The sequence below is a fragment of the Hyla sarda genome, chromosome 4 (assembly GCF_029499605.1).
Source record: "Hyla sarda isolate aHylSar1 chromosome 4, aHylSar1.hap1, whole genome shotgun sequence".
NCBI classification, from domain to species: domain Eukaryota; kingdom Metazoa; phylum Chordata; class Amphibia; order Anura; family Hylidae; genus Hyla; species Hyla sarda.
In genome coordinates this window covers 268,668,725-268,695,774 of record NC_079192.1, presented here as the reverse complement: position 1 = coordinate 268,695,774, position 27,050 = coordinate 268,668,725, and the positions used below count along the sequence as shown (strand labels likewise).

Sequence of the window (27,050 nt, the reverse complement as noted above, 5' to 3'; positions counted from 1 at the left end):
ATTTTCCAGAATGGAACGCGTCTTGCTGCGCATGCGCAGCGAAACGCTTTGCATCCTGGTGAATAAAACTTTCTGTTCACCATTCTGGTTGTGTTGTTGGGTCCAGTCAGCACCATTGTAATCCTGCCGTTGGTCTACTGAAGCCTTTTCTGATAATCTATTGTTCAGAGGCATTACGCGCACATCATTGTTGTGTATGACGGTACACAACCAAACAGGCAAGCGGCACTTGGTGTCTGATCATTCTTACCCTTCCTCCGCTGCTTTTTTTTTCTTTTTCTTGAAGTATAGCTGAAGACTGTCTAGTCAAAGTTTAGACCAACTATTAGTTGTCTTACTTCAAACCACAATTTTGCACCAAATTTTTCAAACATTTTTTATCCTTTCATTTCTGCTTAATCTTTTTTTTTTTTTTTAATCAAAACCACTCCTCCCTTACAAAGGCCACACCCCTTTACCAAAGCCAAGACCTTTTGTCATACCTGTCAAAAAGTGTTGAAAATTCATAATAAATGTGGTACAAGTTATGTAATACAGTTTTGGGCACAGAGTGAACCAGCATTTGCAAATAGTAAACCAGGGTCATTGTGTCCAATGTATGTGTGTCCAGGTGTTACCTTACCTGTCCTGCCTTCAGCCAGGGATTGTCTAGATGCCATGCCTCCACTGAGCGTTGTCACTACTACTGAGTAAAGTCCTCCTGGCTTTAAGGAGTGGAACTGATATTTATTGGTGCCACTAGATACACTCTCGTTCTTTATCACAATATTTTCATGTATTAAGAGAACTTGGAAAGAGTCCACATCGCCCCGACCTTTGGTCCACTCTCCGTATAGACTGCTTGTTTTTCCTTGATTGACTAAATTTAAATGGGTAACTTGAGAGGGAACTGTAATGGAGACATAAAATAGAAACTGTCATTCTTATTTGCTAGAGGGAAAACTTTACTTCAGTACATTATATGGTTATTGACAAGAAGAGCAAAAAAGCTTCCAGCTGCTCCAAAATTAGGAAGGTAGGCAGTTAAAACTTCACATTTATTATAGCGCTTAAAACCAGAGGATATCCATGATGAGTAAAAATGTACAAGAGAACCAACGCGTTTCGAGCCAACACTGGCTCTTAGTCGTGGCACGAGGCCCCTGCTTTTTTGCTCTTCTTGTCAAGTCGATTCCCGGGACCCGGACCGCTGTTTGCCTGCCCTGCTCTCCAACCTACTACAGACTCCAGTCCTCTACATCTTACAGTGGTGAGCTGAAACATTTTTTTCTTTGTTATTTTATTATATACTTATGCACATAAAATACATAATAAACATACAAACATAAACAATTACATAATAAAAATAGATTTGTCTGAAAATGATATTTTTTTTAAAATACATTTTAACTCATTATGAGCCTATCCATGCAGTCACATTCTAATGCATTAAGGGTTGCATTACCTTCCAATATGAGTAGGAACAATCTAATAATATACAATTCTTTCACATCACCTTGCAAACTTATCAGCAGAGTACAGGCGACTATGTAGAGCACTCAGTATTGTGCAAGTCATCTAACAGAAAGATTTGCCACTATTGGCCATGTCTGCTGAACAGCATCTTTTCCGTTCCTCGTGTAGTCCACCTGTCTCTCAGCCCCTTTTGTTTAGCACAAAATATCCTGGAACTACCTGACCTCAATAAGTTTCGGCTTTTGCTGGGAATTTGACATATCTATTCACTCTTTCTTTTTTTCTTCTAATCTTATCTCTTTATCCTCTTCCTTTGTGTGCGGACCAATTCCTGCTCACAAGAAAGGTTACACTATTGATCTCATAGTCATCTAACAGTCCTTTATAGAGTACATCATTAATCTGAGTACATCATTAATCTGACCACACCCCTTCTATTGATCTATTTCATCTTTTCTTCTTCTTCTTGGAAAACCACCTGTGTTACCAAATACTTGTATTTAAGGTCTGTACATTTGAATGAACTACAGCACCTTCAGAATACCCTCAATGAAGACGTATATGCATATATATCTGCTAAATATTTACACTTCCAAATCTAACATTTTCCTATTTATTTGTAAAGCCAACATGACTTTTTAGCACTTTATGAACACTATCTAATCCCAGGGCACTGCTGTGTACAACAAACCTGACAGCCTAAGATGTTGTCTCCTACTTTAAGGAATAAATTCATTACATTCGTTCAATTTATCCATTACACCCTCACTATTGCCTTCATGATTCTACCAACATCCCCTGTTTTTGACATGAAGAACATGTTTCTAGTACACTTGCCCTTTTTAGTTGACAACATGCCCACTTGATCACCAACAACTTTTATGGACAGAGGGAGGAATTTATCATTGGTTTTACCCTTTTTTTGGTGTTGCAAACTCTTACGTAATGGGTGAAAGGTTGCAACATTTTTGTGCAAGTCATTTAGACTCTTTCGAGAATGTAGTGTGGCATGGTTAGCTTTTTGCAGCGGTCAGTGATTTATCAACTGTAACTTATTCTAATTGTAGCAAAATGTATGCACAAACACTGACATTTTTGAGTAATTTTTTACCATTTTTTTTTACACCTAAGCCACTTTACTATTTATGAGGAAAGTGCACCTATTTTAAAAATCCTCACTAATATGGGCCATCACTACTTTTGCTAAAGAGAATTACTCTAGAAAATTCTAATGGCAGCATTACGTAGTGTTCACTTTGGTCTTATAATATTGAGGGATTCATGGATTAACGTTATCAGCCTTTTCCTTCCTGCTCCTCTTGAGCCAAGTCCCTTGAGTTTTCCTTCCCACCCTTCCTTTTTTTTTTGATAATTTCTACATAGATGTGTTGAAATTTGTGGGTGGAGATATGTGAATATTTAGATATCGCCCCTTTATTACTTGTGTTGATTATTGAGTTTAACAGTAGGTTAAAAGGACAGAATATTATAGATAATGAGGAGCTTAGCTTTATATAGATAGTTTTGTGGGAAAAGTTCCAAGAACATTTCTCATTTATTCATATAAGTCTCTACTTATTCTGGACTAAATAATCAAGTTAGTTGTTCAATTCAGTAATTGACAGTTCTTTATATATGCACATTTATCCACAGATAGCTGCCAATCACCCTTAAGGACCACCCACATGACTACTAAACCCCACAGAACTATATATATATATATATATATATATATATATATATATATATATATATATGTACATGTCTGCTCAGATCCTCCTGCTCTATAGCATGATGCCTTAAATATTGGATTGTATTTTCAATGTGACAGGTTCCTTTTATTCACATAACTTTATGTAACCTCCTGTAGTATAGGAGAAATTACCTGTGCAACTAGAATCATGTTAGCATATTTGGCTTTTAAGGGGTGCACGGCCCTATTCATTTGAAGAGAACATGTCAACAGGAAAATGAAATATGTTTAATAGAGAGTAATAAAGTAAATGTTTAATATTGCTCAGGATTTTCCTGTATCAGAATGGGGTTGCATTATTCTTTAGCTCCATACTGTACTTTGTGCTGGTGATCGTGAGTAGGAGTCCAGTGTATTCATGAGATGCATTGATTACTCCTCCCTCCTACTGCTGTCTCCTGTGATTGACAGATTCTGTAGATCAGCTCTATATATAGGTAGAAATCAGTCAATCATAGGCAGGCAGCAGGAGGGAGGGGTGCGCAATACATCTCATAAATAAATTGGACTCCTACACACAGTTGCCAGCAGAGTGTAGATTAAAGGGGTTAACCAGTGAAAAAAACTTATCCTATTTCCAGAGGATAGGGGATAAGTGTCTGATCACAAGGGTTCGTTTGCTGGGAGCTGTACAGGGTCTGACTCTTGATGCTCAACTTAATGGTCCCCTAGGTGCTCCAGTCCCCACCATCCCTTAAAGAAATTTGTGGAGGGTCCCAGTGATTGGTACCCCCCCCCCGCCCCCGCAATGAGACACATATTTTCTATCCTGTGGATGGAGGATACGTTTATTTTCTCTAGATAACCCCTTTAAAAAAAACTTCAAAATATATTTACATCCCTACACTTGGTGTCTTATTAGTATCAACAAAAACATTATAAACCTGAGATGATAGTAACAGCTTCAGTGCACAAGATTGCATACAACTCAATGTATACCTCTAGGCTGCAACTTTAAATCGATAGTTAAAGAAGTTATCCAGCCAAAAAAAAATGTATCCCTTATCTGCAAGATAGGGGATAAATGTCAGATTGGGGGGGTCCGACCGATGGGACCCCCGCGATCTCCTGCTCGGTGCCCCGGCTCTCAGCATGGCTACAGTGTGTCAACCATGGCCCAAAGCGGGGGCCAACACGCCCCTCCATGCATCTCTATTGAAGAGCCGGAGATACAGCATATCCTGTGGATAGGGGATAGGTTTGTGCTACAAAGTCTCTGTGTAGCCTAGGGGTTATACATCTATGTAAATCATAGCACTTACATATGAGATTTAACAACACCAAAATGTATTTGTATTCTATATTTTGTAAGCAAGTAGCTGGCAAAATGGTGGATGGGAGGTTTGTATTACTGGAGTTTGGGTCCAGGTTCAGGGAGTGACAGAAGGCAAGACTCCATCCAAGAAAGACTGGAATATTTGTACTAACTGTTAAAACTGTAATGCCCAGAAGTATACCACCCCATTTTAGGAAATACGATCTTGCCCTTAAAATATTGTAACAATTTATCAATTTGTAGACATTATCACAAGAAACATTGAATGGCATCAATAAAATGGTGTACTATACAAATACTGATCATACCTGTTCTTCCTTCTACAGAAGCCCAGTTGTTCAGATCCCCACTAATACTAGTAACTTTAGCTGTATACTTCCTTCCAGGCACTAGGTCATTGAAAGTAAACTCTTTGGCTTCTTTAGCAAGGACTTTGTTTACAAGAATAAGGTCTCTGTCTGCAAGTGAAACCACATAACTGTCCCATTCTGCAAGAGGAGTCACCCATGAGATGCCGAAGGATGATTCATTGGTATGCTTAACCCGGAGCTGCTGGACAGCTTGTGGAGCTATATGAAAAGACAAGAGAATTTATTATAAGCATATAAAAACACATTTCTACTAACCACGCTTAGAACTGGGCAGTATGACCAAAAATGTGTATCACAGTATTTTTGTAACTTATGGCGGTTCCAAGGTATATAACGGTATTTCTCTACCTCCCCCAAATCATGTGACCTGCAAGCGCTGTTCTGCTTCTCCCCCCAATTAATTATCAGCCTAGCGCTGTGCTGTCCCCATCGGGGAACTAATCACATGTCACCTGCAGGCGCTGCCCTCCTGGTCCTCCTGTTTGTTGCAGACCGCCGGCGCTGGAACTCCGTACTGTACGCTGTATCCCTATGCCCGGGCGGCAAAGGATAGACAAAATAAACTTTATTTCACCTCCCGTTGGTCCTGCACCGGCCTCACCTGCTTCCTGGGGATGGGAAAGTTGGAGAGCCATCAGCCTATCACTGGCCGCAGCAATGTTCCCCCTCGACCGGTGATAGGTTAAGCACACTATCATGTAAGAAGCCAGTTAATTGGGGGGGGGGGGGGGGGGGAGAAGCAGAACAGTGCTCGCAGCTCACATATGATTAGTTCTCCGATGTGGGGACAGAGCAGCGCTGTGTTGATAATTCATTCATTCCCGAGGGGGAGGGGCCCAACCGGTATTGCGGTATGGGAAAAATTCATATCGTCCAGGACAAAAATTTCGGTATTCGGTATGAACCGGTATACCGGCCAGCACTAACCACGCTGGTTTTCCACAATAGTTTGCATGTTCAGAAGATGGTATCTAGATTATGGACTCTAAAGTGGGCACCTTCCATAAGATATAAGCAATAATATAACTTTTTTTTTTGTGTCAACCATTAGTATATATATGTAATAGCTGACCTGTTCTTCCTTTGCAGTAAGCAGCATTTTTTAAGCCATTACTGTCCACAACCACAGAAACATCATATTGTCTTCCAGGTATAAGTCCCACATCCTGAATGATGAACTCTCTATAGTGCTCTTCTACAGTGGTATTCAGCAAAACAGTAGACTGGTTGTATAGCACAAGATGATATTGATCCCAGTCACCAGCAGGTGGCACCCAGCTTACTCGGAGAGATTTGACTCCATTGTTAGTCGCTTTTAGGTCTGTAACTTTCTCTGGAACTAGAAAATACACAGTATTGGTTATTCTTATCTTAGGTATCTTATGTAGTGGCCCTGTAAACTTTCCTTTAGTCCCTACCCCAAGGGGCTAAAATTCTAATTGCACCCCTAAAACATACAGTTATACTAGCATGGTGGTTAGCACTGACAGTAGCGGCAACCAAGTTTCTAGTCTGATAAAGAATGACATCTACATGGAATTGATATGCTCTTCCCTTGTTTCCATGAGTTATTTTACATTATCCATACAAATACTGATAGGTTCATTTTAGATTTAGATTGTGAGCCCCAATGTGAGTGAGAATCTGTATGCAGTGGTGCAAGGTATGTAGGTTCCGAATGAAGCTTACATGGTCACAATGTAGTACCACAATGTAACAAACCTAATGTCCTGCCAGCACCTTTTAGCAAACTTGCACCCCAACCAGAGGTTGAGGCCGATTGTTTTTAGCCAAGTATTAGTTACATACTGTGGAGGGGAGTTCATTATTAGTGGTACTTTTGCACTTTTGTTGTCTATATTAGGCGCAAGTTGTGTAAAAACAGTTTTTCTTGTGCAAAAATGTCACCTTTTCACATGGTGTATCTGTAAAAGCTTTTACAAAAAGTGGTGTAGTCAAACAAATTTCCAGCTGTGATTTGCAGTGGTAACAACTGAGCCTTTTCAGATTTAGGTGCACTCTAGTGGGATGCATGACATTTTTACGCACCATCATTTTGCTGGCTTTGAAAAATTGCTTTCAACAACATTTTGCATGAATTGGATAAGGTGTGTGAATTTGCACCTGAAAAAACCATACCGCGTCTACAGCACCTTTTTGATGAATTTGGCGCAAGAACACCAAAAATATAAAGTCAAACAGTATTTACCATTACTTTACCATTATCACTGTCAGTTATTGATGGATAAACTTCCAGCAGTGTAGTCAGGAGCCCTACCATATCTCCATCTGTTTTCGATTCTTAGTAAATTTAGTTTGTTCTATTCCAATGCATTGAGTGGTTGTACTTTCCAGCCTTCCCTATCTGGCTAGACCCTACCCTTACATTTACATGGGGTACTCCACTGCTCAAACTGTTCCGAACGCTGGAGCCGGGAGCTTGTGACATCATAGCCCCACCCCCTCATGCTGTCATGCCCCGTCCCCTCAATGCAAGTCTATGGGAGGGGGCGTGACGGATGTCACGCCCCCTCCCATAGACTTGCATTGAGGGGGCGCGACGTGACATCATGAGAGGGTGGGGCGTGAATTCATGAGGGGGCAGGCCTATGACGTCACGAGCTCCCGGCGCCGCCTCCAGCGCTTGGAACAGTTTGTTCCAAACGCTGAGCAGCAAAGTACCCCTTTAAAGTCATAGCAGCAAACAACAAAAGATGAGCAATCTCTGAAGAGTGTTGAATTGGTAATAAGCGCCTTTTCCTACTTTTAGGCATAACACTCCCTGCCACACCACAACTGTCTCTCATATTTATAATTACAATCTAGCTTAGCTAGAAATATAATCCAATGTACAATTCTGCCAGTAAAGTTTGTACGATGGGCCAACACAAAAATGTCATATTCTGTTACACATTGACATAAATTATAAATACTTACCAGTCCTGCCGGCTGCCATCTTGTCAGCGCTTAAGTCCCCAGCAATACAAGTGACATTAACCTGATACAACCGGCCTGGTGTTAGATCATTAAAGGCGACTTCCGTGGAGGCAGAATTTAGAGTTCTGCTGTATTTGATAGATCCTTTCTCAGATAAAGTGATATTGTAGGAATCTAGCTTGCCTCGAGGTGTTTTCCAGCGAACCTTTAATTTTGTGGAACTCCCTTCATTCAGCACAGATAAATCAGACACCTCCGCAGGAGCTAGTACATGGAGAACAACACGTTTGTTAGAGGAGCTGATAGAGATGAACAGTTTTTCCAGGACTAATAGACACAGCAGCTCATGGGAAGGCGAGATGTAATAGCAAAGCATAAGTGCCTCTACCATATCCATAAGTATAGGACATATACTGATTATATTTCCCTTACTACTAGAGATGAGCGAACTTACAGTAAATTTGATTTGTCACAAACTTCTCGGCTCGGCAGTTGATGGCTTTTCCTGCATAAATTAGTTCAGCTTTCAGGTGCTCCGGTGGGCTGGAAAAGGTGGATACAGTCCTAGGAGACTCTTTCCTAGGATTGTATCCACCTTTTCCAGGCCACCGGAGCACTTGAAAGCTGAACTAATTTATGCAGGATAAGTCATCAACTGCCAAGCCGAGAAGTTCGTGACGAATCGAATTTACTGTAAGTTCGCTCATCTCTACTTACTACCATTTCCATTACTTCTCTGCAGTTTGCAGACCAGTTGCTGGTGTCAATGCCAAGTGACCCCCCCCCCCCCCCCCATCTCCAGACACCCAAAATATATTAATAAGGTTATAATATTGTTACTTCAAAATCCATACCTGTTCTTGCCAAGTTAGAGTTCCAGTTTTGCAAGCCTGCAGCTTCAGTGGTGACTGTGATATTATAGATATATCCGGGCAGGAGTCCATTAAATGTGTGTGCAGTCATTTGTTTATCAAGAGTAACTTCACTCATTATATTTTGCTGCAGCAATAAGAAAACCGTGTAATATTCTATATTGCCAGAACCAGGCATCCATGATACATGAATACTGTCTGATTTACTAGAAACATCAATACTCTTCACAGGCATTGGAACTAAAAGTTAAAAAGAAAATGCCTGTTATAAAATACGTATGATGCAAAATAACGTGTACTATAACTAGAACATGCACAAAGTACATAGAGATCAGAAAAGGACTAGAACTTTTTTTGTATATACCTATACTATATTTATACAAGTTTTGTTATTATTTTATTTTGTTATATCCTGTAGGACGCACGCAATACAGCAGCTCCTCTTTCCTTCTGGAAAAATGTCCAGTAACAGAGGATCTAGCTGCTTGGCTCCAGTCTTGTCCTTTCTGTCTGTACGACCATGGAACAGCTATATGTAAGGACAGGGGGTTTAGGGTATGCACTAAGCCAGCTTTTCCTTGAAGGGGTACTCAGGTGGAAAACTTTTTATTTTTAAATCAACTGGTGCCAAGAAGTTAAACAGATTTGTAAATTACTTCTATTAAAAAATCTTAATACCTCCAGTACTTTTTAGTTGCTGAATACTACAGAGGAAATTCTTTTCTTTTTGGATTTCTTTTCTGTCACGAACACAGTGCTCTCTGCTGTCCATTTTAGGAACTGTCCAGAGCAGCATATGTTTGTTATGGGGATTTTCTCCTACTCTGGACAGTTCTTAAAATAGACAGAGATGTCAGCAGAGAGCACTGTGCTCATGATGTCAGCAGAGAGCTCTGTGTTCCAAAAAGAAAAAGAATGTCCTTTGTAGTATTCAGCAGCTAATAAGTACTGGAAGGATTAAGATTTTTTTTAATAAAAGTCATTTACAAACCTGCTTAACTTTCTGGCACCAGTTGATTGAAAAAAAAAAAAAGTTTTCCACCGGAGCACCCCTTTAAACAACAAAAGAACATATCATGCCTATATGAGTAGCTGTGAATATATATAAATTGTCAATGTATACACATTTACAGCTATAATATTTTAACTCTGGATCCTGCTGCTGAGAAGCATCGTAAGTTGATGCTTTATTCAACTTACGATGGTCTGTGAGAGACCCTCGTAAGTTGAATCCATCGTATATCGGGGGGGCACTCTAGTTTTGCTTCTCTCTGCTCAGCGTAGCTCCGAGGTGAAAAGAGAGAAAAGCTGTAGGGACAGGAAGTTTGCAGCAGTGAGGGAAAGCGTCATCACTGCATGAGAACGGCCATAGAGTTCACAAGAACAGCAGGTGCTGATGCAGGAAAACAGGGCTGCTAACAGCTACAGAATAAAACAAAAACAAAAAAAGAAAAGGCTGGACATGAACAGAGACTGTTACCAAGTAGGGCTGCAGTGTTTTTTCTGGCTCATTGATATTTAAATAAACTAGGTACAACAAAGGAATCTAATGCTGAACTGAGGAACATGTGGAAGACAGACAAGCCTTGATATAAAACATTCCAAAAACAATGCAAAGCACACACATTGGGGGACGATTTATCAAAACCTGTCCAGAGGTAAAGTTGCTTAGTTGCCGATAGCAACCAATCAGATCGCTTCTTTCCTTTTTGAAAAGGCCTCTGAAAAGGGCAACTTTTCCTCTGGGCAGATTTTGATAAATCTCCCCCTTTGTTTTTATGTTTATTGCTAAAATGATTATCAGTTGGACAAATGCATGTGCATATGATGATTTTACCTGTGGAACCATTGATGGAGATCGTAGCGCTGCTCTTGCTACCAGAAATAGCAGTTATGGTTATTTCATATTGGGTGCCTGGAGTCAGGTTTGTAAACATAGCTTCTTTTTGGGGGACATTTCCATTGATGTTAAACCTCTGTATACTTTCCCCTTTATTATTAAGCAAGTGCAATTCATATTGATCTACCCATCCAGGAGAGGGTGTCCAGGAAACCTGAAAACTGGCTGATGTGACTGTATTTCTTCGCACTTCAAAATTAGAAGGTGGGAGGGGGTCTGAAAGAATAAAGAACAAATAGAACATAAGAGTTTCATGTGTTTGAGTGGAACACATTGTTCACACAAATTTTTCTCATTTCCATATGGGTTCCAGAAAAGCATAGTGTAAAGTACTATTCTTGCTATCAAAAGCACAGAAACTTGATCGATCGAATTCTGAGTCAATGGAATATGTTGGGATTAGATAGGAGCCATTTGAAAGTGAATCTATCATATTTGTCATGGCTCCATTAACCCAATCAGGGTCCAGTACTTATCATATATGCTGTATGCTCCACAGGAAGTTCTTATCTTTTTGAATTTCCTATCTGTCTGACCACAGTCCTCTCTGTTGACACCTCTGTCCATGTCAGGAACTGTCCAGAGCAGGAGAGGTTTGCTATGGGGATTTACTCCTACTCTGGACAGTTCCTAAAATGTACAGAGGTGTCAGCAGAGAGCACTGTGGTCAGACAGATGGGAAATTCAAAAAGAAAAGAACTGGAGCATTTAGCAGCTGAAAAGTACTGGAAGCATTAAGATTTTTTAATAGAAGTAATTTACAAATCTGTTTAACTTTCTGGCACCAGTTGATTTAAAAAAAAAAAATAATGTTTTCCAGCGGAGTACCCCTTTAAAGCTTATGTTTCTTCAAAATAGCAGTAGTAGGCTGGGGGCCCAGTTGTCAGAGATGCTGAGGAGAGGACAGAATAGGTTAAGAACCACTGCCATATTCTTATTTCCTGCCTATACAGTGCACAATGAGGGAACAGGGCCGAGGCATGTGTGTATTGCTTACCTATAAATCATACATTGTAAGAAGACAAGCCAGCAGAGGCAGTAATATTCTGGGTAATGTTCTGCTGTGAAACATTGGGTCCTGGAATTCATGCGGATGTTACTTTTACCTATACCACTAACAGTGTTGCACCAAGTACCTCCCTTCATGCCACTGGTATTCTCAGGAACCCATATGTGAACAGAACATTAACCCATGCTACATTATTACAAGTTGTATATCTAAAATATCTACTGTTTACCAGTTTTACACCTAGCGCTCCGGCCGGACACACTGGCCATGAGCACTCCCCTGCTCTGTCCACTTCTGTTGGCGGGCTAGCGAATCGCATCCCGGGATGCGTCCGCATGCAAATCTCGGGCCGTCACTCACCTTCTCTATCTGCTGTTCCTCCTTTAGTCTTGCGCGCCGGTGCTTTAAGATTTAAAGGGCCAGTGCACCCTTGATTGTTGCTTTCACCTGTCCCTTGTCTATAAGTGTGATCACCTCCCACACACCCTTGCCGGATCTTTGTGCCTAGTGCCTCAGAGAAAGCAGTCATTGTGTTTGCCTTTCTGTGTTCCTGAATACTCTGTTTGTGACTTGACTACGCTTTCTGTGTCCCCTCTCCTGCCTTCCTGGCAGCCTCTCTACGTGTCATCTCTCCTGAGTCAAGATACACCTAGCAGCCTGTGTGGTCGAGTTATGTCAGGGGTAGCAACCTGGGTTTTGCCTGCCGCAGCAAGACCTCATTGCGGCGGGCTTTGGTGAAAACCAGCGGCATCTTAGACTCCGCTCCCTGGTACAGCTCACGTTATCTCTCACTCAGGTCCAGAGGATCCACTACCACCTGCCGTAACAACCAGTTATGAAATACCATATCCAATCGTATTATTAAAATAAGCAAAACTCATCACAGTATTTATGTTTATACCTCCAATAAAGAGCTAGTAAGAACAAATGTATCCATTTTATAAAGAAGACAACGCAGTTCAGATTGATCAAAAAGAATTTATAGAAACCGACATAAGTTTATTAAAAATAAATATTTATTATATAATATATTTATATTTAATTTATTTAAAATGTATACAGTTGAAATACTATTCTGGACTATAAAAAATAATGGCAAACATTTAGGGGGGCAATAAGTTAAGACCTGTGTTTCACAAGCCAGTCCTAGACACACGACTCTTAATAAACCAGGTACTAGATCTGCTGCCTTGTGCACTACTCTTTGAAATCTATGGATTTCAGTTATTTATGCTAGCTCTGTACCGTAAATTGTCATAATTTCAGTGTTGCCAGAGGCCAGGCTTCCTTTGACACCCACCCACCCTAAGATTCTCCTACTTGGCAAGCATAGCATGAAGTTTTAAAAAGTCCTACATTTTTGCACAAATGTGGGTCTAAATTCAGGTGTACTGGCTTTATAAGTTTCACCCTAAGAGACTTAGGACAAGAAATAAGATGTCCCCATTTCCTGTTATATCTCGGTCATCAGTTTTCTAATAGAAAATATTGTTTTAATTGCTTGTGTTCTGCATAAAGATAAGGAAATGCAGAAACTCTCCAGAGAAATTTTTAAACATTCAGTCTCGGCGTGAAGTATTATATTAATATTTTTCTTTTAAATACAATGCAGAAAATTATAACTTTTTGTTTTTTACTCAGAAAGTTCACCTGCCCCCCTATATACCGTAATCTGAGGAGGTTTAGCATGAATAAAGTCCAAATGTTTTTTTTTTTTTTTATCAAGTGACAACCACTGAGTTTGGTCTTGAAAGTGCTTAGATTTTTAATTTTTTTCTTTTTCATACAAAGCATAACTTTGGTGTCATAATTTTGAGTTTCTGAGAATAGGCAATCAATACATGTTGCTTTGAAAGCAAAAATATTTTATCCCCTATCCAAAGGAGAGGGGATAAGGTGTCTGATCACAGGGGCCCGCTGCTGAGACCCCCCCCCCCGCGATCTCCCTGAATCTCCAGTTTCGGCAACCTCCAGGTTTCTTGGACTGGGGACATGACGTCTTACCACGCCCCCTCCATTCATGTCTATGGGAGGGGGCGTGTCGGCCGTCACGCCCCCTCCCATAGACATGAATGGAGGAGTGTGGTGTGACCTCACCAGTCCCGGAAACCCAGACATTTCCGAAACTAGAGACGCAGTCCCCACATAGAATGCGGGTGTTGCAGGGAGATCGTGGGGGTCTAAGCAGTGGGCCCCCCATGATCACACATCTTATGCCCTATCCTTTGGATAGGGGATAAAATGTTTTTGCCCGGAATACCCCTTTAATCTGTAGCTTTTCTGCTATAGTTGAAGTTGTATCCATGTCTTTCAATAGTTTACCAGAATGGTTATATCATAGCAGATACATAGCTCTATGTGTTGCATACAAGATCTCATGTTACATGTGAAGAATATCATGTAAGTCCTAGTGTTTTGGGATGCATTTATGACCCAGTTACACTAAAATACTTGTATACTATATATTGTCTAGACACTTTTACTTGATTAAATGGAATATACTGAATTAAAATAGCTGTTTTCTTCTAGAAACCATACCACTACTATTCATGAGCTGTGCTTGGTATTGTAGAGGAAAGGTTGTTCTATGTCTGGAACAATGTAGCCCCGCTTTTTAATCCTATATAGCGCCAATAATTGACCAACTACATACTGCAGGTGCCTGTTATTTGTGTAGTTGACAGATGTGGTTAAATGGAATTGCTGTATTAGTAGTATCAAAGTCATGACTCCTTACTTGGACTTTTTTTTTCTTACAAAGTACTACTCTGTTTCCTAAAACAAATTCCAAAGGCTCAGTACTTTGAACATTGTGTCTCTGGAATTGAACCACACAGTGAGCTGAACATGGTTTGCGTGCCTAGAAGGTGAAGTTTAAAAATTCAGACTTTATCTAATCTATCTGGCCCAGAAAACAAAACACTTAGTCCCTTTAACATCCGTTAGAACAAAGGAACAATGAGGTTGGGAAGTGCCTGGGCTGAGAGAGTCCTGTCTGGAAACAAACACTTAAGCCATTTACATTGTTACAAGAATTCTTTGCTGGCAACCTGCCATCAATGCAATATTATGCAAGTTATGCATCCCTATATAGAGACCTTACAGTCACTCTATATCTGATAACAACCTACATCTCCATATACACTCACCGTTATCTAAGTGGAAGTTCCCTTTTGGTGGTTATGTCCTATAACATTTTGCATGCTACATTCTCATTACATTCATCTCTCTATATGGACATAATATTTCCCTGACTGTACGCACACACATCAGATCTCAGTGAAGCCCACCCTATCCCACTCACACTAGGAATTAATCTTGTGCAATGTTCACTAAGGGGGATCACTGAGGTCAAGTACAATAGTCTATTGGCAGATACTGATAATGACTTCCTCTCCGCCATTCTTAGGCTGGGTTCACACGTAGAATCATAATAAAATACGGCTGTAAAATTTAAATAAAAAATGACCTTATTCTTAATGTAATAATGTGCTCCATTTAAGTCTATTGATATGCATCTGCTAGTGCACAAATTGTTTAGCACAAGCTGTATTTTAAATAATTGACATTTTTTTCCATAGTCTGTGCACCGACAGACTCATTTCCATAAACTTACATAGAGAACATTATTGTGAACATGGTCTTAAAGTCAGTGTCTGCTATTTATAACAGTCTGGGCTCAATTCTGCAATTCATACAGAGCTTCGAATCCCCTGCTTAGACAGAATAAAATGATAAAATTCTTGTTGACTGCAGTCATCACTAGAGAGAGTCAGGGTGCTTACTGCATACTATTTAGTATTGGTCTCAGTAATAATCAAACAGTATAAAGTAAGCTCCATAGCTCTCCCTAGTGGTGGTGTCAGGTAGCCAGATTTTTCTAGACTATGAAAAGGGATTTGGGAAAGAAATCCTAGATTGTAAAAGATATTCTTCTGAAATTGTTGGTAGTGTTAAGGTTGAGTCTGTCTGTGAATATATCCATAAAGTAATCTTAAAATTTACAATATAGAAACATCTCCTGAAATACTGTACAACGTTTTCACCCAAAAAATATTTTACCCAGGGAGATTCAATGATATTAAAGTGTACTTTTACTGCAGATTAATTTCATCATAAACCTTAATAAGGGCCAAAGCCCTGTAAATAATAGACATAAATGAAACAGCAGATATTACCACTTTAAAGGCATTTGTCAGCTCTATTTGCTGCTTAGAAATGTGGACACTGTTGGAATGCTTTTATTGGCTATAAAAGCAAACTGTAAACTACCTGGAGCTGATGGTGGCTGCCAAACTTAAAAAGGTGACCTTTTTTTGTTGTTGTAGCCAAATGGCAAGGCAGTTGAGTTTTTCAAGTACAATAGCATTTTATAAGTTTGGCAACCACTATCAGCTCCAGAATGGTGGTTGCCAAACTTATCCTGTACCCCAACAGAAAAAAAAAAGAATAACTAAACCCTGTGGCCACTGCAAACTATGGGTCAACCATGTAGGGCATGGATAAGATAGGCCCTTTAGAAAGAGAAAGATACCTTCTTGGCAGTGGCTGTGTGCCTTGGGAGGGAGGTTCTGTTGGATAGTTTTACAAAGTGTAACTAAATCCACCTTCAGGTAATGGTTACTAGATGTTTAAACTTTTGCTTGAGAATAAGCAGCAATGGGTAGGGCATAGTACATCAATTGCCCACAGGTCAAGGTCATATACCTCAAGTGCCCAGCGTTTCCATCCCCTACAGCACATAACCTGTCAATCAAATGCAGGAGGAGGAGGCAAGTAGCAAAAGGGGATGGAAGTGCTGGGCACCTGAAGCAATAGGTGACTTTCATAGACTTTCTCTATGGAGATTTAACTGTTCAATATATGCCGCAAATACTGACCATCTTCCCCTTCTGCTGGTCAGATAATATCTTCCATGTATAATAACGCACATCCATATTCACTGCCAGATTTAACAGTGGTGAACTTATTTTGTCAGAGCATGTGCATTAAACCTTAAATCTAGATTGTAATATAATAAACTATACTAACTGGCAATGCAATTTATTCTATTATAAACGTATAGAGCTCATGGGGATTTTCCCCCATAGCATTTTATGACCTAAAGCAATTACCAGCTTCTATTAATCAACTTTGGGAATCCTCCATTAGTAAATGATTTATGATATTTTATTAATAGGTCATAAAACATTATGGTGGGAAAACACCTTCTTAACCCCTTAAGGACCGGGGGGGGTTTCCGTTTTTGCATTTTCGTTTTTTGCTCCTTGCCTTTAAAAAATCATAACTCTTTCAATTTTGCACCTAAAAATTCATATGATGGCTTATTTTTTGCACCACCAATTCTACTTTGTAATGACGTCAGTCATTTTGCCCAAAAATCTATGGTGAAACGGAAAAAAAAATGCAACAAAATTGAAAAAAAAACGCTGTTTTGTAACTTTTGGGGGCTTCCGTTTCTACGTAGTACATTTTTCGGTAAAAATGACACCTTATCTTTATTCTGTAGGTCCATACGATTAAAATGATACCCTACTTATATAGGTTTGATTTTGTCGTACTCCTGGAAAAAATCATAACTACATGCAGGAAAATTAATATGTTTAAAATTGTAATCTTCTGACCCATATAACTTTTTTATTTTTCCGTGTATGGGGCGGTATGAGGGTAAATTTTTTGTGCCGTGATCTGAAGTTTTTAACGGTACCATTATTGCATTGATAGGACTTATTGATCGCTTTTTATTCATTTTTAAATTATATAAAAAGTGACCAAAAATGCACTATTTTGGACTTTGGAATTTTTTTGCGCGCACGCCATTGACCGAGCGGTTTAATTAATGATATATTTTTATAATTCGGACATTTCCGCACGCGGTGATACCATATATGTTTATTTTTATTTACACTGTGTTTTTTTTTATGGGAAAAGGGGGGTGATTCAAACTTTTAATAGGGGAGGGGTTAAATGATATTCATGAACTTTTTTTTTTCACTTTTTTTTGCAGTGTTATAGCTCCCATAGGGACCTATAACACTGCACACATTGATCTTTATCATTGATCACTGGTTTCTCATAAAAAAACAGTGATCAATGACTCTGTCGCATGACTGCTCATGCCTGGATCTCAGGCACTGAGCAGTCATTTGTCGATCGGACAGCGAGGAGGCAGGTAGGGGCCCTCCCGCTGTCCTGTAAGCTGTTCGGGATGCCGCAATTTCGCCGCGGCTATCCCGGACAGCCCACTGAGTCAACCGGCATGGTTTCACTTTCGCTTTTAGCCGCGCGGCTCAGCTCTGAGCGCGCGGCTAAAGGGTCGATAGCGCGCGGCGCCGCGATCAGCGCTGCGCGCTATTAGCGGCGGGTTCCGGCTTCACTATGACGCCGGGCCCGCCGTGATATGATGCGGGGTTACCGTGTAACCCCGCGTTATATCACGGGAGCAGGACCAAGGACGTACCTGTGCGTCCTTGGTCCTTAAGGGGTTAAAGCATCATGTAACAAATTCTAGGAAAGCCTACAACCTATTAAAGATAGTCCAGGGGTTGTTTCATCTCCACTTGTCCAAACTATCAGATATTGATTGTTGCCTCTGTATGTGAAATAATAACTAGGCGATAGTAATTTGTCATTTTCCTTTGGATCAGTAGCCACCGTATTGATTGATGTCCACGATGTTTTCTACATTCACATGTTCATGCTGCTTTATTATGGATTTTTGCTAAACTTGCTATATAGGCTTGTGGAAATTGATAACCAGGATGGAGAATTTTTTACTTTACTCTATGATGATCTTCTAATGATCTTCCAATTATCAGTTAAAAGGTAAATTCACATGTGACAGATTTGTTGCAAAAATTTCTGTAACAGGGAAATCAATTCCACAAGTCTGAATGGAGTTTTTCTTGCAACGGACCTAGTCATTTTGTCTTGGAAACTATGATGATCCAGCACATAAGATGATTCCAAAACTATATTGTGGAAGATGCAGCTGACACCCCTATCGGCTTAAAAATCTAAGAATCATTGTTATTGCATCCATCTTCTGGATGAAAAATTAGCTTGAACAGGTGCCCCCCCCCCACCCCCCCACCCTCCCCGATTCGTAAACAGCATTGCTATAGACTGGCTACTGTGTATAGACAGTGCATTGCAACAGCTGATTAGGTATTGGAGGGGGGGGGGGGGGGACCACCAAAATTCTTTAAAATCCCCTGAATTTTTAAAAATAATAGTAATAAAAATATGAAAAAATGATAAAAATATAATGATAATACAAATAAAAATTACACTTTAAGAATAAGAACATCACTATGTATTGGTTAGAACTGGGTGGGGTGCAAAGGAGACAATTGAATATTACATTTATTTCTGTACCATCAACAACTATGTCCTTCTAGTTTATGATTATGGAACATGCTGGGTGTTAAATGTGTGTTGGGATTTTGTGACTTGGCATTGCACTTGGTTACTGCACAGTAAATAGATTACTATCTAAAAATTACGAAGAATTTAAGAAGAATCTTCTAATATTAAACATTTCTTCTATGCATTTACAACTTTTAGAAAGAAACACTCTGCAATTATTTCATCTTATTATTTTAAAGCCACTAGAGACCTAGTTACAATCATCTTAACATAGATATGAGCCTGCACAGCATCCTGGTCAGCACCTCTGGGCAGAAGTAGTGAGTCACATCCCCTGATTCATGTACAGTAGCCCACGAGCCTTGTAAAATCAACCTATTAGTCACTTAATAGAAACTTTATAGCCACATGTACTGCCACAATATATATGGATATGATTGGGCAGCTATAAAACACATGATGGCCTCCCTATAAAGAAAACAACCTGGGCCAACCTGTTAGCGCTACAGGTCTGTTTCATCACCACATTCTACAACTACTTCATGGATTTTATGGTCTCAATATTGGTGCCTATAAAGCCCATAAAGCTGCTGGAGTTACTTGGGGTATACATGGATATGGGAGATAGTACACTTATCATTGGTTCATCATGCCACAATAAAATTGTATTTGGCTTTGATCTATCACATTCTAGTGTCAGATGTGTTTTTCTTTATGAGGACATCTCACTCTTTTGATGAAACCCAGAAGATGAGATCTGCCGCTATTGTTCTTGGGTTAAAATGTAACGCTATTCTCATCATTGTTGCCGTTTCTTTTTTGGTCACTACCAAATGCTTCAATCACAGGTGGACAGCTATTCTGAGCTGGGTTACATTACTTGACACTACCTTAATGATTTCTGCAGAAAACATAGCTATATTAAGTTCAATGAATAAAATTCTGTGTATTTCTTTATAATAGATGCAAATAAAAAAAATTTGCAGTATCTTGTAATTCCTTTTTTATTGGACTAACAGAATTTTGTAGAGACAAGCTTTCGGGATTCCTCCCTAAGGGAGGAATCCCGAAAGCTTGTCTCTACAAAATTCTGTTAGTCCAATATAAAAGGTATGACAAGATACTGCAACATTTTTTGATTTGCATCTGCATTACTGGACTAATACGGGTACTCAAATTTACTACTTTATAATAGATGAAATTCTTAAGGCAAAATTGAATCTTTTCTATTCCTATAATCATTCATTAATATTCACAGTCAATACTGTGTAGAACCAATTGGCTTCTCCGCTGAATATTTCTTATTTTAACTCTAGATCAGGTTCTCACAATGATCAATCTTGATGCTGTAAATGTAATAGAATAGAAATATGTATTGAGTGTAACAAGAGGGGAAATATGTATTAGTCCTATTGGGTTTTATAGTATGCTTTCTGTACAATACTTCAGTAGGCACAAACGTTTACATATCTATGATATTTTATTGGAACTTTGGAGCTGACCCCAGAAGCATTGCAGTTGAAGTCTACATATAATGTCATGAAATGGCAGATGTGGTCATGTATATGTCACCCATACCTGTTTGTAAGGTAAGGTTCTTTGTTTCTCCATCTTGCAAAGCCACAATGCTTATATCGTATAGAGTTCCTGCCTCGAGTCCGCTCCGTGTGCATTCGTAGGAGTCATTTGTCTTTGGGATGAGGTTACATGTGGCCTCCCAAATGTCACCTGAACTGCATGTCATGCTAAAGTTACATGGACTGCCTGGATTGCTCCACTTTACAGAGATAGACTGCGAGGAAACTTTGCTTTCAGTGATGTTGATGATGCATTTTACTGGCTCCACATCCTAAAAAAGTACATAGAAACGATTAGACCTTAATAAAAGAACAGTATTTAATAGATAACTCATTGGAGGAAGTGTGCATCAGTAGGTGCTAAAAGTACATAAAACAGGTATTTCTTATATTCACCTGCCTCTCATTCTACTTTAAAAAAATGTTTTATGCTGTTAAAATAATTTTCACTTCTTTTGTTGTAACAAGCCTCAATTCTTTACATTATATTTGTATACATAGTATCTGTGATTTCTTTTTAATCAAATCTCTTTTTATTAAACAATTAACAAAATACATAAAAGATAAAGAATGCAAACCCATAGGTATCAGATTAAAAAAGTAAAAAAAAATTTTTTCTAATTTAAACAGCGGCTACACAATCCTCCATGCAGAAATTCTTTTATAGTGCCGTAAAAATGATACATCAGAAGTCCCCTGTAAAGCTGCATTTAAAACACAATACAGCAGCCTTTTGAGGACTAATGTAAATGACAGTACATACATTCTAAAACAAGACATGTTAAAGGAAAGGTGTTAGAAACATTTGGCTTCATATGTAGCAGTATAAAAGCATTCAAATTTCAAAAGCACAGAACTGGCATCATTCTCCTTAAAGAAACAAGATGCTATAGGTTAAAGCAGAGTGTTGAATGTACAAGCTATAGTAAAGTTGAGTTTGCAATTGGTTACAATGCTTTACAATATGGCCATATGACTACAGGTTAACCTTCCATAATATGTTAATTTAGAGAGTTATTTCCATGTACTAACACTGAATCTCCAAGCAGCTTAATGATTTCAGCTCTGCTATACCTGTACAATAACAAATCAAGAGTACTTACCTGAATGAAGCTTAGCACAATCCACACTGACAGTCCAAACACATATCTCAGCATTGCGAGAAACCTGATTTTCTGTAATCCTTTTGTGATAATAATCTACATTACCAATCCCCAAGATATGCAAATCCCTAGCATGTCCAAAGTCAGGAAAAGTTGTTTCAAGCAATTCCAGAAAAGAGGACTCTCGATAAACTTCCAAGTCAATAACTTTAGTATAAATATTTGGCGATCCTCCAGAAGATGAGAAAATTAACAAGCAAATCGGAACAATTTTTTTCTGAAGGGTGGTGCAGTAAGACATTGAGGTACCAGAATAATTAGATGTAGGGTCAAATTTAAGAGAAGAGTGTAGAAGGCAACTTCTTGCAATTTCCACATTGCCATTCTGACCCAGTCTAAACCTGTTCAGTCCTTTCCATCCACTTCCTTAATCAAGAGTCAATTTCCCCGGCTAATTCTAAAGCAACAATAATGAGTAGAAACCAGGATCCCACCCAGGCAGAGCACTCAAGAACGCCTCCCCTTCTTGAGAGTTTGCAGAAGGATCTAGACTGTCTTCTTGGCAGTGCCTCTAAGATACCAGCCCAGCCAATTTCCTCTGACTGCTGACCCTTCATTAACCTTCTCTCCTGGTGCCTGGATACATCTGAAGAAAAGTTCTTTCTCTCTTTGCCCTCTTTTGTGACTGTCCTTTAGATACCACTATTCCATGCCAGGACTTTCACTTTTCTGCTCTGATCATTTTTTGTCTGAAATCTTGTTTCTTTCTCCCTCTAACTTTCCTCTCCCCCACCCCTGCCTTCCTTCCTCCTATCTCCTCGTTCTCTCTCAGGCTAGTTTCCCGAGGCTATTTTTGGACCTTTTTGTTTTCTTTTAGTAAAATGTTTGGCCATTATAATTTCACATAACCAGCCTCACCCAAAAGGTCTTTTTACCAGGTCTTTCACCAGGTCATTTTGATAGGTGGACATTAACAGATCGGATTTACAACTCTACTTTTAGACTTTATTATGCTATGCTCAGTCTGATACATTGGTTATCAGATCAGCTGTAGATATGTGTGTAACTTGTTCTCTCTAAAGTAGCTTCTCTAAACATAGAGATCTCGACAAAATGTTACACTAAATGCATTTTACCACATAATATATGACACTTTACAATACAATTATACTGTATAACAGCACGCAAACAACTTGAAGTTCTCTCCTGTGCTGGAGGCTACTCTTTAGCTCCCCAGTAGCCGTGAAATGCTTATGATTATTTTAGTCTTCACTTTGTCCCTTATGTCTTTGCTTCCTTATCCTGTGCACCCTCTTACTTTGCCCTTCCATCATCTAGCTCTTAAATAATGAAACATATAAAAGATCATTCAGCACAGCTGGAGATAGTGGATATGAAGTGCGCTGCATTCAGAGCGCATCAGTCATGTGTGACAAGTATATTTTACCATCCTCACCGGGCAGGCAAGAGTACTGCAACATAAATGTTATCTTCAACAAATGGGACCCTTTAAAGTATTGCTTTGTTATGAATTACACATATGTCATCCTAACATCAAAATAGTATTAAAATAAAAAATATGTCAAGAGTCCATATATTGCAAACCATTGGCAGTAAAAATTATATATATTTGTCCGTTATTTTGTTTTATCACCTGGAAATGCTAGGTATCGACAAATAGTAAAGCCATTACAACTTCCTGCTTTTTCAGACTCCTGATAAAATAATCTGCAACAGTATTGGCATATAGATGTATCACTGTCTGTAGATTTGCCATTTAGGAATGCTAGGTACAAGGGTGGATTGGGGCATCCAGAGTGGAGTATCAAAGGATCCTAAGCCCCAGTACAAAATATGCTATTTATAATACCCATGTCTGCATATGAGGAAGTGGGGCCCTTGGGTTCCATGAGGTACTAGAGCCCATGCGTGTCTGTTATTTTGGCATCCACAATGGCTATGCCTCTGAAGAATTATCCAGTGGGTGTAGGTTCCGATACAGTAATTGGCCCAAACTCACAGTGCCAAACTGTTAACCCTGCCATAATACCTATAGAGGAGGACAGCAAAAGTAAGGAGTTGATTATATCTAAGTTGGGGCGCTGCTGCAAGCTGATTGCCCAGGAGGGTTTTACAGGGTTTGAACAAAGGGTAAATGTCCTGGAGGATGAAGTAACGGGAACACAGGCAATGCTGAGGGATGACTTGGTCTAAACAGACCCTCACACAGAAGGTTGAGTACTTGGAAAATAGATAAAGATGGAATAACCTATGCATAGTACGTCTCCCAGAGTCCATTCCTCAGCATCCGCTATTTACAATTGTTCTACAGAACTAGCACAGACCCTCAGCCTTTTAGTTATCTTAACAGTAGAAGGAGCTTATAAAATCAGACCACCTTACCAATCATCTACCTTGCCACCAGCAGCCTTGCGTAAAGCTAGACAAGTGATTGTGACATACCCTAACTATGCAGAGCAGAGTCTCCTCCTGCAATCTTTCAAAAAGGCATCCACTACGATGCCTACTGGTGAGGGGGATACAAGTTCTTGTTATTGGTGATTTTTCAGCTGTGGTGGCAAAATGGAGATGAGCATTTGCCCCTGTTTTCTCCGCTTTGTTGCATCTCCAGATTTGCTTCTTTTTACAGTTCCTTGACATCTTGAGGGTTTACAAATCAGTGGACTTTTGCCACATTTAAGAAAACATTGAACTTTCTGCATTATTTGTCGGACAAAATAGATGATTTGTAGGACTTGCGTTAACACAAGTGGCATGAGACATCCAGGTCTTCTCCAGAGTGGTTGACTCAAGAGGTTCTTCCCCATAGATGTCCACCATCCATTACATTAAATATTTTGCCTTGGAATGACTTCTCTCTTCCTTTCTTTCCTGAGATGTTTGCTTCATTTGATATGTGGCTTTCTGTTTTCTCCTTACAGAACACTGTTTTGTATTTCCTTTTATTCCCTCCTCTCCAATGCCACTCTTGACCTTGACCGTCTCTCTTCCACATTTATCAGTTGATGATTTTACTTTGCTAAAAGCCCCCGTAACTTGTGAGATGTTGTCAGTCATTAAGTCTCTGGAGAATAATAAATCTCAGGGACCATATGGTTTCATGGCAAAGGGATATTATTATGTCCTTACAAAATATATATGAGCATATCTTGAGAGACCAAATTTTTTTTGCCATACGAAAATGTCATCCACGTTAAAATGTTACCAAAATCTGGCAAGAGTTTATATGACTCTGATGTCTCATGGCTGCAATTCACCTAATTGCAACCAGAAGCCTAAACTGCTAAGACTAATAAGTGGGTTGGTGTCAAGTGCATTTTTTGAGAACTACCGTAATTTCATGAGGAGAAACTGATTTTACCCTTAATCCCAACTGAGGATTTTATGAAGACTTAAGGTCTTCATGCTGTTTCACACATTGAATTTTTACTGTATTTTTCTCATAGTTTTACTGCATTTTGTTTGATTCTAAAAGTATGTTAAAATTACACATTTTTACCAAGAGTTTCACAATTGTTGTAAACAAAAAATGCAGCAAGAAATGCGAAGTGTTAACACAGCATCAGAAGAGGTGAATATCTACTATATATCCTGATCCCATAGAGATAGCAGCAGGAATATATAGATCGAACTTGACTATCATTTAACACATTAAAGGGGTACTCTGGTGGAAAACTTTTTTTTTTTTTTTTTAATAAACTTGTGCCAGAAAGTTAAACAGATTTGTAAATTACTTCTATTAAAAATCTTAATCCTTCCAGTACATATTAGCTGCTGAATACTACAGAGGAAATTATTTTATTTTTGGAACACAGAGCTGCTGACATCATGACCACAATGCTCTCTGCTGATATCTCTGTCCATTTTAAGAACTGTCCAGTGTAGGAGAAAATCCTCATAGCAAACATATGTTACTCTGGACAGTTCCTAAAATGGACAGAGATGTCAGCAGAGAGGCACCAAAAAAAAAAAGATTTCCACCGGAGTACCCCTTTAAGCACTGGAAGGTTTAGGGAGTCAGATTGGTGATCACATGTACTCAAGTTAAAACACATTTGGGCTCAGGCTCCATACGTGTACTAGTGACAGGAGAGATTGCCTACATACCTATACAAGATCTTACCCTAGCATAGCGCTCTAAGTTGTGCCATAACCGCGCAATGAGGGCACGCCTATAGAGGGCATGCCCTATAGTGAAGGAATAAAATAAGGGAGGGTTGGGAGGATTCCACAAACGACACGTGCCCTGCCCCTGTAGGAGAGGGGGGAGTTATATACACACGCCCCCACCTGTTCCCAATAAGCCCCACCTGGAAGTGCAGGGAGCGATAATTACTTCCGCCCCTTGCACAAATACAGCCCTGCGGGCTTTATACATATGCCGCAATGCTGGAATAAAACAGATTGTGCTGTACTATTAGTGATGGTGAGGCTATGTTCACACTGCAGAATTTCTGCACGGAATTCTGCATGAAAATTCAGCAAGAATTTATAGCCAGTTCACTTCAGGGGAATTCCTGCAGCGGATATTCTGCAGAAGAAATTCTGCTGTGTGAATGGGACAGCGGAGTCCCATTAAAGTGTGAACATAGTTTGAGTGTGCATAAAAAAAACCTGGAGTGATTCTTTAACACTTTAAGAAAGCTGGACGTAATGTATGCCCAGTGCCCACTCCCGATATTTGAAGCAAGGTAAGGAGCTGAGCTTCATATCTGGTGGATCCTGGGTACTATCAGCAGCAAGGACTCACAGCTAATGCTGGACAATACCAATCGGGTTGATGTCTGGCTGTAACCCTTTAGATGCTGCTATCAACTTTGATTGTGACATCTAAAGAGTTATGCCAGACATCATCTAAAAGTGCCTGTTAGCTCAGTAGGCTGATCGAGACTACCATGACAAAATTACGAGGTCCCAATGTATGTTTTAGTCAAATAAAATAATGTCAACAAGGCGCATGCGCGCAGCTCACGGACGGCAGCGCCTTATGTGAGCTCCGCGCTGACTGGAGTGACTAAGCACTTCTAAGCGCCGATATCGGCTCCTGACCCGCAGACTTTAAGACTATAGTGCAAGGGACCATGCCCCGCACCGGCCGGAAGAAAGAGCTGAAGAATTCGCAGAGTCTCTCTCTATTCCGTATATTTTCAGAGCGAGCTCCGGCTCCAAGATGGCGGCCCCCCGCCACAGCCCGCCTTCTCACCACTCTAATGAAGATGACGCACCTGCTATGGCGGATCTCTCTCTGGCGGCCATGTTCTGCAACATCAAGGAACTGTTTCAGACGTCTCAGGATAAAGCTGTCTCTGCAATCTCTTCCCAGCTGCAGGACCTGGGACAGAGAGTAGCGGACTCGGAGGCTAAAATTGATGAGCTGACTGATGCGGTAGAGGCGGACCGCCGGAACC

General features: G+C 39.8%; 1 protein-coding gene across 3 annotated transcripts in view; it reads right to left on the bottom strand.

Moving 5' to 3' along the window:
- Positions 1–27,050, bottom strand: part of PTPRB (protein tyrosine phosphatase receptor type B) — a 143,044-nt gene that overhangs the window by 51,783 nt on the left and 64,211 nt on the right. For 2 of the 3 annotated variants that reach the window (XM_056574127.1, XM_056574128.1), the window contains exons 4-10: positions 20,520–20,790; positions 10,502–10,780; positions 8,647–8,904; positions 7,793–8,056; positions 5,928–6,194; positions 4,793–5,053; positions 623–889 (exon numbers count right to left, since the gene is read on the bottom strand). In XM_056574127.1, coding sequence (XP_056430102.1) covers positions 623–889; positions 4,793–5,053; positions 5,928–6,194; positions 7,793–8,056; positions 8,647–8,904; positions 10,502–10,780; positions 20,520–20,790 — 1,867 coding nt within the window. Of the gene's footprint in view, positions 1–622; positions 890–4,792; positions 5,054–5,927; positions 6,195–7,792; positions 8,057–8,646; positions 8,905–10,501; positions 10,781–20,519; positions 20,791–21,621; positions 22,244–27,050 lie in introns of those variants that run through there. The other variant, XM_056574129.1, reaches the window with a different exon arrangement.